We start from the raw sequence: 16788 nt of genomic DNA, 5'->3' as shown, positions 1-16788 counted from the left end.
TCCAATTGAATCTAATTGAGTCCAATTAAATACAAAAAAAAGTATTCTATTTAAAATACGCTATTTAAAATATGCATTCGGATAGAAAAAAAATTGCAATCCATTTTATTCTATTCTCGTTTACTGGGTGAATGGGAGGCATCTAGTATATATAACACAATTTGACACAAACATCATTTTATCTTTTCTTGGCATTCCGATGAGTAATAAAGTCTGTATTTCTACTTAGCGCTTGCGACGTTCACAGAATCATCCTTGTTGTTTATTAAATATTAAGCAAAGACAAATAATGAGCGTCAATTGAAGCGCACTGAAAGATATAATAGATAAAAGATAGAATGGCGTTACTTGTTGATTTATAACATCAAATGGAAAGCACATGTTAAAAATCGTCAACCCTACATAAATTTGTGTAACTACCGAAAGTACCCCGAAAGCCCGGTGGTAATTGAAAAACGCTAATATTAGGTCTTTTTTTGCTGCATTTTTTTAATTAGTACACAGTGCAATAAGATGAAGTGAAACAAATGTATATTTGTTTCACTTTAACTTATTGTACCGATTCAGAGTGCAGCAATAAAAGACCTTTTATTGGCTGCGTTCTGTTGCGTATAATGAGCATAAGATATCATTTTATCATTGTTCGCAGAGTGTTAAACAGGGATAAAACGATAATACATCCCAGAGACATGCATGTCTGATGAAAGACGTCCAAAAAACGTCTTGAACTAGACGTCTTTAAGACTTTTCCAAAAGACGCCTTTTAGATGTCTTTCAAAAGATTTTCGAAAGATGTTAGAAAATTTTGGAGCATATGTAGCAATTTACATTATCAACTGCAAATTTTATTTATGTACATACATATAATATCGAGTGCATGACATGAACAGAATATAATACGTAATCTAGAAAAATATTGGATGTCAATTAATTTGGTATATATTCTAATATTTTGTATTATTTTGTATTATAGTATTCTACAACTATACAATTCTGTCCGGAAACGCGTTGACAAGAGAAAGAATACGAAGCAGCAGTTGGAATTATTGTACCTGATAAATCGGTACATATGAATAATATCATACTTCAATACTTGATACACATTTTCAATAACTATTATCTGTCACAATTATAGAAAGTATCGTTATTGAAAGTATGTATTAAGTATGATAATATTCACATACAAATTTATTAGGTAATTCCAACTTCGTATACTTTCACTTGTCAACGCGTTTCCGTCTCAGTAATTTTTATTTTTATTTTTTGAATAAAATGTCCGAAGCAAGTCTTAAGGATAATGTCTTTATTAGGACGTCATAAATCGACGCATAAGACATCTTAAAGAGCGCGGTCTGATTCATACTGATAACGCTCATGAGCATTACTTGTTTTCGTTTAACATTTGACAAACAAGGATGGAATAATTTTTAAGCATTGACTGCATTCACCAGAAAAAGCAGCTTTGCAACTGTTGTAAAATTCTTTAATATGATATTGGTCTTGTCCTTAATTCCTCATTTGATCTAAATATATAAACCAATAATATTTAAGAATAATATTCTTAAGGCTTCCACGGGTGCTTTCTATATAAAGATTATGCGTTTCGCGGGTTTCCTCCGTGTCCAAGATTCTATCTATTCTTGGAATGCCAACGTTTCATGAACGTCCTTGCAGTCTTCTTCATCAGGTTGAGGAGCAGCTTGGCTATGAGTATACCGTGCATGACATGAACATCCGCGAAACGCATAATCTTTATAATATTCAAGAATTTTACAACAGTTACAAAGCTGTTTTTTACGCTGAACGCAGCCAGTGTGAGCATGAATCGAACCGCGGCCAAAGATGTCATATAGACGTCATCTAATACTTTTTTCATCTACCTGAATATTTTAAATAACAATAACTTTTTTCTTTTTATTCAATTGGATTCAATTGAACTGATAAACTACATTTTCTATTCAGAATTTTGAATTGATTATTCACGAGGAAAAGCTATTACTTTTAAATTGAAAGAGATAGAAATGTGCTCCAGCCAATTCGTATAAATGAATAAAAATACATTCAGAGCAAAAAGGATTTATTTTAATGTTTGCGAATGTATATTTCCAAAAATATGTCTGAATCTATCTCGATCTAATTCGATCCATTTCCATTTTCTTATACATATAAATACTCTTACTTTTGTATTAATTTGACAGAAAGTAATAAAAATATAGTGGAATATTTACAGCTACAAATTGTTTATGACTTGTTTAGAGTATCAAATATATTTCTAACAAATGTTAAACTTAGATTGTGAACGATGTGATATACATATATGTATATCATTATTTTGTATAAAACTGTTTTGCTGGAAATATGTTATTTATGTATATATCACACATATATTCTATATTTTATTTACATAGACACATTACCAAATTAATGTTATTTATTAAATATCTCATATTCTCAGCATTTTATAGTTGTCTTAATTTTTTTCTTTCCGCTATTTGTAAAGATGACGATATTAAGCCGATTAAAGTGCAATCAGCTTCCAGAAAAGTCACATCCGTTTCAGGACCTAAGAACATGCAGGAAAGTTCCAAAACTTTTATCTTAAATCGAACCTTAGAACCTCTCATAATATCTAAAATAAAGAACAAAATAATAATATTTAAGACACTATTCATTGGTATATTTGATACAGCAAATATCATTAAATAAATAAGATATATTCTGGGAAAAAAAAAACAAGTTATAATGGAGGGTAAACCACCAAGTTGCATACACGTGTACAACAAGCACAGGGTGGGATACATCGGTGAGACAATAAATGAAAGATTATATAAAAGATATTATCATTTTATAGGAAATTTAAACATTGCTATACGTATTATTCAGGTGATAGAATTTTAGTTGCTATAAGAAACGAAAAGAAAAAGAGTATATTGGTTGGATTGAAACAGCAACAGGCCCCTAAAGTTCCCAAGTTTGATAGCAACAATCTGGTGATAGAATTTTAGTTGCTATAAGAAACGAAAAGAAAAAGAGTATATTGGTTGGATTGAAACAGCAACAGGCCCCTAAAGTTCCCAAGTTTGATAGCAACAATCTGGTGATAGAATTTTAGTTGCTATAAGAAACGAAAAGAAAAAGAGTATATTGGTTGGATTGAAACAGCAACAGGCCCCTAAAGTTCCCAAGTTTGATAGCAACAATCTGGTGATAGAATTTTAGTTGCTATAAGAAACGAAAAGAAAAAGAGTATATTGGTTGGATTGAAACAGCAACAGGCCCCTAAAGTTCCCAAGTTTGATAGCAACAATCTGGTGATAGAATTTTAGTTGCTATAAGAAACGAAAAGAAAAAGAGTATATTGGTTGGATTGAAACAGCAACAGGCCCCTAAAGTTCCCAAGTTTGATAGCAACAATCTGGTGATAGAATTTTAGTTGCTATAAGAAACGAAAAGAAAAAGAGTATATTGGTTGGATTGAAACAGCAACAGGCCCCTAAAGTTCCCAAGTTTGATAGCAACAATCTGGTACTCATACATGACAACGGCACATCTCTAGGTACAAGAATGCAGTTATCTATTCCACATATACACCGAACGAAAATGGAAGAACTCACAGCAAAGGAGCAGATACTAAACTAATAGCAATTTACATTCAGATTCGTGTAGTGTATTTATCTTGTCTACTATTGTAATATATATATTAAATATTTCATTATAATGTTAATATTGTACTCATTTAGTACAATATTAACACCTCTGTGTATTTTATGGTATATTAATATTTTAATAATGAAATTACCACATGCACTAGGAATATGTTCCACTTAACACATCTTTGCGACATACGCGTCATCATATCATTTCAGCCTTGTTTAATGTTTAATGATAAGAAGGATGAAATAATATCGTATCCTATGTATGTTTGCTGTGATTTTGGTACGTAAATATAGCGTTGGCAAGTGAACTTTAGTTCAATTATCAGCCACGTGATGTCTATCACTTTGTATTTAAGCGATTATTTAAATTAATTGTCGAAGTTATATTATGTCTGTGTTAATTGATTTATGATACTTTAATTAAGATTTTAGCAAATTGCATAATTTTTTTTAATTTTTCTTTAATTATAATCATAATTTTCTTTAATTCTTCGCCTTTAAATAGAATTTATAATCAAAAATGTCTTCATTGAATTCGGAAATCAAATTAGTAATGCTTCAGTTTCCGAAAGCACTTGTTTTCGATATGATTCATATATAAGAATAGAATGTAGATGAATATTTCAGATCCTCTGTAGAGGTAGAGGATCGGTAGTCTGATACTGGTGAACAAAGTACTTCCTGTCCCTAATCTGGTAAGTTAGAACAGGTCAACATGGTTTAATCATCAAAATTCAATAGTTATTTAAATACAGGCTCAGATACAGAATAATACAAATCTGTTTCAGCATAGTAGGTTTGGTAGTAGAGCAGGCTAGTCTACAAAAAAAAGTCTGAAAAAATAGACTTCTCTTAAAAAACAGACTTGGATATTCCATGAATGTTGTCCAGTCTACAAAAAAAAAAGGGGGGAGGAAAAAAAAAGGCGGAGAAAAGAAAGAGCTAGAACAGTACAAAATACTTATTTAATTAATCTAGTTTATAAATTTGTCATATAATACTAATGAATACTTACAAAATAATACTAATAAATAATACTCTAGATAATTAAATAAGACAAAACAAGCAACAATATTGTTATCTCAATTATTTATTATGTTGCGATATTCACTGCCAATATTGAATATTTATATAATATTTCGTATATCACCTATTCTATAGATATTCAGTATGAAGAACTATAGCAGTGAAACAATATGGGCAGCTATTGTACATAAATAAAAATATAAGTAGTATTCTTAATTCTAATTGATAGAATTATTACTTACCAGACTTACCATGTTGAAAATAGCAGTTTGATATCAGTTAACAAGAGCCATTGGACAGGAAGTGCTCAATATGGACAGCTATTCAACCAGTAACGTTGACTACTTTTTTGCGTTCAGCATAATGCAACAGTTTTGCTGTTCAAAGATTTTTATAACTGTCTTGTCTAAACGACCCGAAATACGCTCAACATTTCGCAACACGTTTACTTAACGGTCGCCATGGTCGCCATTATGGCGGAAAGAAGAAAGATGAGTACTCCCATTATTCATGGTAGAGGAAACCATGGAGGAAGCCACCATGATGGAGGAGGTATCACAGTTGATATCTCGATTATTATCACAGTTGGTATTTGCGCAGTGATTGCAGGTAAATACGTGGAATTACCGAAAGATAAAAAGCTTGAAAGTCTTGCGATGTTCGCGAGAGATCAGTTTCTCACTTGGTCGTCGTTTCGTTCTGATCGCGGAAAAAGGTGACGGCTTTTGTTCATGTATGTATACATAATACTGCAGTCAGCAGTGTACAGTGTACTCCGTTATGCGTTTTCCTTTCAACCTTGTTCTCAGTTACGCGAAGAATAACGCACTGCACGTAAACGCTAAAAGGTCGTGAGTCGCAGTGACGTGCCCTCGACAATTTTTCGCGACCCGTTAATTTGTGTCTGAATATGTAATTTTGATAATTATTTATAATACGGACTGCACCTTCGATTTTGATAAAATTGGACTCATTCGGCGCTCGAATGGAAAAATCTGTAAGAAAAAACGTTAGGATCCACGAACCGAGATATTAAGCATTGAAGTTGATGACTATTGAGGTTAGAAAATCTGTCATAGCGACGAGATGCAGCCAAGCAGCGACATGACTATATACGTCTATGCACATAATTGTTGCTAGAATAAGTATTTCTACTTCAATTACACAAATTCTGTTAAAAACAAATTGTCTGCTTTATAAAAACACATTTTATGCTTTAAAAAATACATTATTTTTTATCTAACTTTTATTTTTATAGTAGAAAATTGATTTTTAAAGCAGAGAATTTACTCATAGACAACGGCACAGCTCTAGGTACAAGAATACAAATGCCTATTCCACACAAAGTCCGAACAAAAATGAAAGAAAAGACTTACAGCAAAGGAGCAGATTATACTAAATTAGCGATTGCATCCAGATTCGTGTAGTATATCTTGTCTACTATTGTAATATATATCAAATATTTCAAGAAAATGTTAATATTGTGATTTAGTATTTTCGGCAAAACTTGTAATATTGAAGTGTATCACTCATGCATCTGTGTATTTTATTGTATATTAAAATTATAATAAAACTACTAAAAATTTAAACCTTTTTTTTATATATGCACTAGAAGTGTTTTCAACTTAACGTTCGTAACGCTGGTGTATATCATCTCAGCTTTATTTAATATTTGATGACAAGCAGGATGAAATAATATCGCGTATCTTATGTATGTGTGCTGTGATTTTGATACGTAAATATAGCGTTGGCAAGTGTACCTTTAGTTCAATTATCAGCCACGTGATGTCTATCTTTGTATTTAAGCGATTATGTAAATTAATTGTCAAAGTTATATTATGTCTGTGTTAATTGATTTATGATACTTTAATTAAGATTTTAGCAAATTGCATAACTTTAATTCTTCGCCCTTAAATAGAATTTATTATCAAAATTGTCTTCATTGAATTCAGAAATCAAATTAGTAGCAAATAATCCTTCACTTTCCGAAAGCACTTGTTTTCGATATGATTCGTATATAAGAATAGAATATAGATGAATATTTCGGATCCTCTGTAGAGGTAGAGGATCGATAGTCTGATACTGGTGAACAAAGCGCTTCCTGTTTCTAATCTGGTAAATTAGAACAAGTCTCAACATGGTTTAATCCATCAAAATCTTTATTCAATAGTTATTTCAATACAGGCTCAAATACAAAATAATACAAAACTGTATTTCAGCATAGTAGGGTCTGATAGTAGGGCAGGCCAGTTTGCAAAAGTCTGAAAAAATAGACTTGGATATTCATACAGACCTCATGAATAGTCCAGTCTCCAAAAAAAAAAAAAGGAAAAAAAGTGGCCGGGGGGAGAGAGAAAGAGAAAGAGAGAGAGAGAGAACACAATTCGTAACAGTAAATAAATTAATTAATCGATTAGATATACAAAATGCGGTTATTGAGTTAATCTAGTTTATAAACTTGTATATAATACTAATAAATACTTATAAAATACTTATAAAATAATACTAGTAAATAATATTCTAGATAATTCAGATAATATTATTACTTGTGTTGCGATATTCACTGCCAATACTGAACATCTATAGTAGTACACCATTTATACTATCGATCAGCATTGAATATAGCAGTGAATATGAGAACAAAGTAGATTATGCTAGTGTAAATTAAGCTAATATAAATTAGTATTCTAGTTGATAGAATTATTACTTACCAGACTTACCATGTTGAAAATAACAGTTTGATATCAGTTAACAAGAGCCATTGGACAGGAAGCGCTCAATATGGACTATTCAACCAGTAACGTTGACTACTTTTTTGCGTTCAGCATAATGCAACAGTTTTGCTGTTCAAAAATTTTTATGACTGTCTAATCTAAACAATCCAAAATGCGCTCAACATCTCGCAACAGGTTTACTTAACGGTCGCCATGGTCGCCATCATGGAGGAAAGAAGAAAGATGAGTCACTCCCATTATTCATGATGGAAGAAGCCACTATGATGAAGGAGGTACCACAGTTGGTATCTCGATTATTATCACAGTCGGTATTTGCGCAGCGATTGCAGGTAAATACGTGGAATTACCGAAAGATAAAAAGCTTGAAAGTCTTGCGATGTTCGCGAGAGATCAGTTTCTCACTTGGTCGTCGTTTCGTTCTGACCGCAGAAGAAGGTGACAGCTTTTGTTCATATTTGTACAGTACATAATACTGCAGTCAGCAGTGTACAGTGTACTTCGCTGTGCATTTTCCTTTCGCTCTTATTTTCCGTTACGCGAGGAATAACGCACTGCACGTAAACGGTAAAAGACCGCGAGTCGCAGTGACGTGTTCTCGACAATTTTTCGCGACGCGCTAATTTGTGTCTGAATATGTAATTTTGACAATTATTTAGAATATGGACTGCACCTCCGATTTTTATAAAATTGAACTCATTCGGCGCTCGAATGGAAGAATCTGTAAGAAAAAACGTTAGGATCCGCGAATCGAGATATTAAGCATTGAAGTTGATAACTATTGAGGTTAGAAAATCTACCATAGCGATGAGATGTAGCCAAGCAGCGACACGACTTTACGTCTATGCCTCGCGGTCATGCACATGTAATTATTGCTAGAATAAGTATTTTCTACTTCAATTACACAAATTCTGTTAAAAGCAAATTGTCTGCTTTATAAAAATACATTTTATGCTTTAAAAAATACATATTATTTTCTATTTAACTATTTATTTTTATAGTAGAAAATTTGTTTTTAAAGCAGAGAATTTGTGTTTTTAAAAAAATACTTATTAAAACAAATTATCAGCTGTAAAGATAAAAATTATATAAAAAATAATTTATTTATTCTTAAAGAAGAAAATGTGTTTTTAAAGAAGAGAATTTGTGTAATTTGAGCAGAAAATACTTATTCTGGCCTCAATTACATGTTATGCATGACCACGGCACATAGTCGTGTCGCTATATTTCGTCGCTATGACTGATTTTCTAATCTAAATAGTTGTTGACTTTATCACTTAATATCTCGCTTCACGAGACCGATCTAATGTTTTTTTCTTACAGATTCTTTCGTTTCGAGCAAAAACGCGCCGTATGAGCCTAATTTCATCAAAATCGGAAATACAGTCCGTATTCTAAATAATTATAATAATTTTATATTATTTGATGTTTCAGATTATTCTAAACGGAAATTATAACGATAATGTTGACACCTTTTGCGGTGTTAAATGTTGTAAGCAGAAACATTTCTACTTCAACCCCTGTGAGTCAGATAATTAAATTGAGTAGGCTGAGAGTAGTGGACAACAGCGAGATAGGAAAGCAAGCTATGATGGAGGGTAGACCACCACGTTGCATACACGTTTACAACAAGCGTGGGGTGGGATACATCGGTGAGACAATAAATGAAAGACTATATAAAAGATATTATCATTTTATAGGAAATTTATCTAAACATTGCTATACGTATTATTCAGGTGATAGAATTTTAGTTGCTATAAGAGGCGAAAAGAAAAAGGGTATATTGGTTGGATTGAAACAGCAACAGGCTCCTAAAGTTCCCAAGTTTGATAGCAACAATCTGGTACTCATAGATGACAACGGCACACCTCTAGGTACAAGAATACAAGTGCCTATTCCACACATACTCCGAACGAAAATGAAAGAAAAGACTCACAGCAAAGGAGCAGATTATACTAAACTACTAGCGATTGCATCCAGATTCGTGTAGTATATCTATCTTGTCTACTATTGTAATATATATCAAATATTTCAAGAAAATGTTAATATTGTAATTATTTAGTATTTTCTGCAAAACTTGTAATATGGAAGTGTATCACTCATGCATCTGTGTATTTTATTGTATATTAATATTATAATAAAACTACCACAAATTCAAATTTTTTTTTATATATGCACTAGAAGTATTTTCAACTTAATGTTCGTAATGCTGGTGTATATCATCTCAACTTCGTTTAATGTTTGATGACAAGAAGGATAAAATAATATCGCGCGTCTTATCTATTTGCTATGATTTTGTTTATATAGGTATAGAGATTGTAAGTGTAACTTTAATTCAGTTATCAGCTACGGGGTCTTTATCGCTTTGTATTTAAGAGATTATTTAAATTAATTGTTGAAATTATATTATGCTCACGTTAAGATTTATATTTCTATTAAAAAATTGCATAATTTTAATTTTTTGCCATTAAAATTTATTATCAAATTTGTCTTCATCGCATTCCGAAATCGAATTAGTAATGCAAATAATTTTTCAGTTTCCGCCGTTCCCGATAGCACTTTTTTTCGATACGATTCCTATATAAGAACAGAACATGGATGAGCATTTTGGATCTTCGTGGAGAATCTGATAGTCTGGCGAAGAACGCGCTTTCTGTTCCTAATCTATGTTACAATAAGTAAGCATGATTTAACTATCAAAAATCTTCATTCAATAGTTTATACAAGTTCAGATATAAAATAATACAAAATTAAACTGTTTCAGCATAATAGTCTGGTTTCAAGATGCTTTCACGCATTGATCTCATGAAAAAAAGTTTTCTTGAAAAACAGACTTGGGTGGTATTCATAATCGAATCTTACAGGATAGTTTTAAAGTAAGAATCTTGTATTTGTGTGAGTGGATTGTGATTGAGTGTAATTAAACGATCTCAATCATGTTCGATCTCATTTAGCCTCAATGGCAATTCTGCTTGATCTGTTGCAAGGCAGCACTGGTTCAGTGAGGATCAATGAGTTAAAGGAAACTGAAGAAAATTTCAGGTCTTGCGAAGTTAGTAGCTTTCCTTTAATTCCTTCACCAGAAGCACAAATTTCAAATTTCAAATAATACTGAAGATGGAGACGTGGTAGAAGACGAAGTCTTCTGCAGGTAATGACGACGAGGCACATCAAGTTTCGCAGGAGGAAGAAAACACAACTGCATTTCGTAGAAGCAGTCGTTCAAACCAAAAAGTTGGAAAGACTATTTTACCTACAGTGCGTATATTGAATCAGTAGGAACTGATCCTTCAACTTACGAAAAAGCACGCAACGGTGTGTATTAAAAGAAATGGAATGAAACGATAAAAGATGCTGCTTGATCTATCTCAAATTGCGCAGTAGATAATGATTCAAATGGCTACCCATTCAGAACTCTGCAATAGCAATTACATATATATTAAATATAACTTATTGTATGTACATGGTTTTTGTAGGTATATATTATATCATATTACGTATGTATTGTATCACGTATACGTTTTTTACATGTTATACATATTATATATTCTCAATGTATCATTTACGTCTTAATTTTTTAAATATTAATTATAACACCGACGAGATGCTATTAAAGACCGATATTTTTACGGGAGTTCGCGTCCTTGTGAATATCGTAAATAATTAAGACTTAAAAACTGATAATATTATACTAATTTCATGATTTATTAGTTTAGTAGACGTATTTATGCATTTAGGATTCAATAATACTCGATTTTTCTTTAAAATTGTAATTTCAGTGTTATCGTTAAAGTTTGATTATCAACAGAGATGATAACTGCAGAGAAAAAATTGTAATTTTTCTGCAATATGTAGGATATTATAGCTTTACAAGTATACATATTTATTTATGGAACATTTATGTAATACAAAATCATAAATTTAATAATGTATGAGCCAAATATTTATGTTAATAATAGCAAATTTATATCAATTATCTATAATGTCAGCATTCTTCAATTATGTCCCTCCGGGTCCTTTTTATACCGCCGAAAATTTGCCCAGGTTTGACGATCTTTAGTTTTTAATAGTATCTCGTCGGTGATTATAATAAATGGAAACTGTTTCGGTTATTCCGAAGATAAATAACAAAAATTTTACTTTATTTATTCACACACATAGTCGATAATGTCAGTGTTCTTCAATTACCACCAGGCTCTCAACGGCGCGTTGACGCAGTTACCGAGCAATTCAAATCTTGTCGAGACGCGAGCACGTTAGTGACGGTTTGGATGGGCGAGGATTGCGAGAAGTGTTGACTGTTATTATGAGACGTCGTTGATCATCGTTGACGTGTCGTGCTGTAGCTCGCCTTTCCCACGCGAACAAGAGGAATCGCCGAGGAATGGGAGAGGACGAGGAATCGGATTGTCCGAACAACGCGCGTTTGTTCCGAATCGCCGTCTCCAACAGCCTGAAAAACATTGCCGAGTCTGTTAGGTGAGTGACGTTGGCTAGGTTGGTCGTACAGTTAACAGGACGCGCGCCTTTTCTCTCGATTTCGCGCGCAACTTCGCGCGCTTAACTTAACCTCTTTCTGTTGGCATTCCCGCGTTTTTTCTTCCCGCTAAGAAGTCAATAAGCTGGAGCAAGGAGAAGCTACGTTCTCGTAACTTCTGATAATCTCGCTAGAAGCTTTTTGTTTCTCTAATGCCCGTTTATATCGAATTGACTTTAATCTCATTAGTCAACCTATAAGTTTTTATTCTTTTACAAATTCTTAGAACTAGAGAAAGGTGAAAAATTTATTGAACCGAGATTAAAATTAAACTACATTGATAGAAAATGGACAGAAAAAAATGTAAGAACTTTCTTTATCTTATAAGATCTTTTTTTGGCTCTCGACTGTTATCAGCCTCTTTTTTTTATTCGGCTGTGAAAAAACCCCGTCTCTACGTCTTTAATTTCAATGTCTGGCTATGCAGAAAAATCATCGTGATTCATATGCCCACGCAATAACAGTACCGCTACCGAAAGTATGTCAAGTGCGTCACGTGGTCGCGAAGAGAATCTCTTGGATCCAAACATCTCCGTTTACAGTTTTTCGGATTTTAGATTGCTTCTAATATTCTAATATTTTCTTTTTTTTTTTTAGCAAGAAAAATGTAAGCATGTTAATTAAGAAATAATTTCAGATTCTGTAATTTTATTTTTATTTCAGTGTAAATTCAAAAAATGCAGAAATAATATCTCTCTCTCGAACTTTTTTGTTCTGTAAAATTTCTCTATACACGATATTCGAATCAATGTATACGTGAGAAAAATTTTGTAATTTTAGGTATTCATTTTAAGAATATTCTAAGCCCTTTTTTCATACAACTTCTTGCATGGTTTCATCTATCTTTTCTTTCCACGTTGGAGAAAAAAAAGAAAATGCAAGATCAGCTAAAAAGAATAGATTACCTGTATAATTAAAAGCATACTGAGAGATGTAAACATTATTTTTATACAAATCGGTAATATTTAAAATCCTAAATTATGTTTTAGATAAATAAATAGAAAGACCAATCGAGTAAGACACACTGTCCTCTACGTGTAGTCTAGCGGTCCGCTGTTTGCGAGAAGGCGATTCGTGATTTATTGATGTAGCGAGGCAGAGAGAGAGAGAGAGAGAGAGAGAGAGAGAGAGAGAGAGAGAGAGAGAGAGTCAAGATGGAAAGATCAAGATGATGTGTATGTACTGGTGGAAGGGATCGGCATCGTCAATGACCTAAACGCTACTCGGTGTTACTTGATGTCATTGGCCTCCGCGGTTCGCATGTTAATTCCTGACTCGCCGTGGCCGTTCACGTGGCCATCGTATGTTTCACGTTCGAATTCGAGTCGCAATCATCGTCGGAGTTCTCGATCTTTGCTGAAACGGCGATCCCTTGCGGCATCGCTTCCAGGAAGGCCTTCTTCGTACGGCTCCATCAGTTGACCTTCGAGGAATTCCACGAAGTGTTCGGGGAAACAAAGGCCTCCATGATGACCGGCGCGGGGGCGGTGGTCATTCGTGTGCTGCGTGTCGCGGGAATCGTGCACGCACGCACGAGTGCGTGCTTCATACTCTTCGTAGCAGAGCCAGTTGATTCTTTCATCACTCAAACGCCGCAGGTCGTACATTCGTCTTCGGTATACATATACAGTCGTTATTTCTAAAAGTTTCAACGCTAAAAGTTTTAATACTACAGAATTGTTGAGAAAGATTTTTTGTTTACAAAATTTAATATAGAAACTTCCCAGGTCACAAATTAAAACGAGCTACATTATTAGGTGTATGTATGTGGTAATATTTTATTCACGTTGAAACTTATAGATTGGAATAAACACGTGATATAGCATAGTGTGTAAGTTATACGAGCGTTAAAAGTGATATTAATTATTAATTTTACTTTGTGATATCTATGAAATAATTTAATCTTGTATGTCGGTTGTTGATTCGATTCTGTGTGCGTGATTTAAAGGACAATGTGAATGCGTCAGTAAGTTTGGATGAACGAATGGATTTGGATTCTCACCGTTAGATATCTAAGGAATAATAGTAACTCAATCTCGAATTATAGAATATTTTGTTATTTTTAACTTCGTATGTGTTAAAAATGTCAAAATGTAAATCATCCTATTTCTAATTGAATTGTTTAGTTTCCAGATAAATAACGTGCATATTAACGTGTGCACTCATGTTAGTAAATAATAGATTACATTTTCACTTAATATTATGTAATAAATTAAATTGTAGTCAAATTTAAGGAGGTTCTTGCTATTTTCTAGTTAATTTATTTATAATAATATAAAACATTAAAGCAATGGAATAAAAAGATTACTCAATTTAAAAAAGAATAAGATTATATCTTCAACTTGTAAAATTCTATAAATTTAGAATTAAACATCTTCAAAATGGTACGGTAAAAGTCAATGAAATTTTTTCTACATATTGATATTAATTTTTGTATTGCATACGTATTATAGACTTGTTTATATTTCATCTAACACGAGGACCTCCTTAATAAATTTGTTGAGTTAAATTGTCTTAGTTAAATTAATATACATATTGAATAGGAATAGTGACGAATAGAGAACTACAGAAATTATTAAATAACTCAAATTGGATATAATTGGATTTAACATTATGAATTTAACAGTACTGGAAACGGAAGCGTGCTTAGTTAGGTCTGGACTATTGCAAATATGTAGCATTGATTTCAAATTGCACCAGTCCCGGCCTGATTGAGTACGCGAGAAACAACGCCGCTCTCACTTACTATACACTATATGAAGATCCTGGGTAAGTCTAATAACGTGACGTTTTATGTAGATAGCATGGTACATGGAATGTTACGCGAGTTTCGAAATAAATGTAATATCCTCTGGCGTATTTTTAAAACGTCAGAAGCTGAATAAGGAGAGATTGGATCGTACTATTGTATGCTTATTATAAAACGGCAAAAAGTTGATTAGAACTGTTCAGAATTCCATCCCCTGTAATTGAAGATGCCGCTGCTCTTTGTTCTGGCATCAGGATAAAGAAAAAAAGATTCGATCCCCAGCGATAGTCGTCATGTACAGCCGGTTACAGAAAGGTTGCAACACTTTTCTTTCGATGATTTTTAGAATACAGCTTGCTCGCCGAATGTCCAAGCAGAACAACAAGTCACGATAGCGTCAAAATGACATTAAAATGAATCAGAAATGATTGAAAAATGACTTTTAATGATTATTTTAAAGTCATTTTGACACCATTTTAATATCATAATGACCTGTTGTTCTGCTTCGGTGGATTGGTTCTTATCTTATGGATCTAACTTTACATTCAACCGTTCTACGGTTACAAGGCTGAGTTCTGAAATCCATAAAAAGTGTTGAAACCTTTCTGTGACCGGCTGTACTAACTATGCATCATATACGGGGGAACGCGCATCCGGTCGTGCGTTGGAAAGTCGTCGGAGTAAAAGCACATGTCTTTCTCACACCATATATCGCAAGTGTAAGCCAGGCGTACATCGTCCAGGTCGATAAGACGCCTTTTCTGCGAAACAAGATACGAATAATTCGAATTGCCACTCAGCAGTGCGCAGTATTATATTTCCGGATGTTGTTAATCTTAGATAAGGTCGTGTTTATTTCGAATATGATAACTATTATTATACGTTTATACGAGCTACTGATTTGATACAGAGACGCAATATTTATTCGCACTTTCTATTTGCAGTCTGAGTTACTTTGGTACAAGCAAAATTTCACTTTCAACTTTCTGAAATAAAGAGAAAAATAGAGTCCGATTTCTTTATTGCTAAGTTATATTTTTTTCAATACATTTTCATTTTGTCTTATTTTTACTGAATTTTTAACGAATAAATGTTTTAACATTTGAGTTAAAAATAATTTGATAATGTAATATAGATGTTGAAAAATAATCCTACATTTTTTTCACGTTTTTTGTAAGCCTAAAACTACAAAAAAAATTAGAACTGAACAAAAAAGATCCAGGTTACAGTCCGCGGAGGGTTAATAATAAATTAATAGGATTGGCCATAAAAGGATTAATTAAAGATTAATTACAAGTTACTAATAAAAGAATTAATAAATTTTGTTGTATTTTTTTGTTTCAGTGAGAATGAATTTCTCGAGACACTCACGATTCTTAAGCCGAATTCCAACATCGCCCGAAAGCTGCACAAGGCTATGATAAAGGAGCTATACAGCAGCATGAACAATGATCTTGAGGATATATTAAAGGAAGGCAGTTTGCAGGAAAGCTTTACTAAAATAGCCAAATTGTCCGAGGAGAACACGTCCGCTAACGAACATGCGTGGTAGATGATAAGTTCGTTAGAAAATCGTTTCGTGATTGCAGCTCAATGTAATCTCTTATTTGAGAATCATCGTCTGATTGCAGGCGTCCACCGGGAGATGTAACCTCGCATTTGAGATCGTTGGACGCGCACATAATCAAAGAGGCGACTAAGGAATTGGAGGAACAGGTGAACGAAATGGAAAGGGAGAACGAAACCTTAATGAGGACAATCGCGGAGAGTAGATCGAGAATACGTGCCACGAACGACAACGTGATGAGAATTCTGAATTGCGCGCCAGACGTACTGCAACGATTAGAGAAAACGTGTGAACAGCTGACGACTTGTCTTAAAACGATCGAAAATGAGTAGCTCTGCGATGGATCCCGGAAGCTCGCTGTATATAATGTGTATATAATGTATTTTTATTAAAGATAATAGGTTCTATTAAAAATACTTCTATCAAATAACAATAGCGAAAAATATATTTATTAATTAGATATATGTTAATTATATATATATATATATATATATATATATATATAAAATATATATATATAA

At 33.0% G+C, this 16788-nt stretch overlaps 3 protein-coding genes and 1 long non-coding RNA gene across 10 annotated transcripts; 3 read left to right on the top strand and 1 right to left on the bottom strand.

Moving 5' to 3' along the window:
• Nucleotides 1-2718: 2718 nt before the first annotated feature.
• On the top strand, nucleotides 2719-3414 carry LOC108754383 (39S ribosomal protein L14, mitochondrial-like; the record flags this gene model as incomplete). Its single annotated transcript, XM_018496635.1, has 2 exons — nucleotides 2719-2803; nucleotides 2884-3414. Coding segments are annotated over 2 exons (207 nt in total), but the record flags the coding sequence as incomplete, so codon positions are not given.
• A 2066-nt stretch (nucleotides 3415-5480) lies between these two features.
• Nucleotides 5481-9559, top strand: LOC108754569 (39S ribosomal protein L14, mitochondrial-like). 6 transcript variants are annotated; one of them, XM_018496994.1, is made up of 3 exons: nucleotides 5481-5522; nucleotides 8848-9066; nucleotides 9151-9404. In XM_018496994.1, the coding sequence occupies exons 2-3, from the start codon at nucleotides 8877-8879 to the stop codon at nucleotides 9402-9404; spliced, it is 444 nt and encodes a 147-aa protein (XP_018352496.1). In that variant the 5' UTR covers nucleotides 5481-5522; nucleotides 8848-8876. The 6 variants fall into 6 exon arrangements, with proteins under 6 accessions (XP_018352496.1, XP_018352495.1, XP_018352492.1 ...); XM_018496993.1 differs by lacking the exon at nucleotides 5481-5522 and adding an exon at nucleotides 7695-7746 and having other exon boundaries at nucleotides 8849-9066; XM_018496990.1 differs by lacking the exon at nucleotides 5481-5522 and adding an exon at nucleotides 7786-7852 and having other exon boundaries at nucleotides 8849-9066.
• LOC108754570 lies at nucleotides 6857-13144 on the bottom strand. The gene is made up of 3 exons (XR_001939720.1): nucleotides 13135-13144; nucleotides 7394-7675; nucleotides 6857-6943 (listed from the first exon to the last, which is right to left on the bottom strand). It is a non-coding gene; the product is annotated as an uncharacterized LOC108754570 (long non-coding RNA).
• On the top strand, nucleotides 11569-16619 carry LOC108754568. Of its 2 annotated transcripts, none has more exons than XM_018496987.1 (3): nucleotides 11569-11893; nucleotides 16045-16248; nucleotides 16332-16619. In XM_018496987.1, the coding sequence occupies exons 1-3, from the start codon at nucleotides 11799-11801 to the stop codon at nucleotides 16597-16599; spliced, it is 567 nt and encodes a 188-aa protein (XP_018352489.1). In that variant the 5' UTR covers nucleotides 11569-11798; the 3' UTR covers nucleotides 16600-16619. The 2 variants fall into 2 exon arrangements, with proteins under 2 accessions (XP_018352489.1, XP_018352490.1); XM_018496988.1 differs by lacking the exon at nucleotides 11569-11893 and adding an exon at nucleotides 13888-13917.
• The last annotated feature ends 169 nt before the right edge of the window (nucleotides 16620-16788 follow it).

The sequence above is a fragment of the Trachymyrmex septentrionalis genome, unplaced genomic scaffold (assembly GCF_001594115.1).
Source record: "Trachymyrmex septentrionalis isolate Tsep2-gDNA-1 unplaced genomic scaffold, Tsep1.0 scaffold8, whole genome shotgun sequence".
Lineage (NCBI taxonomy): Eukaryota > Metazoa > Arthropoda > Insecta > Hymenoptera > Formicidae > Trachymyrmex > Trachymyrmex septentrionalis.
This window is presented reverse-complemented; position numbering and strand designations above follow the sequence as displayed.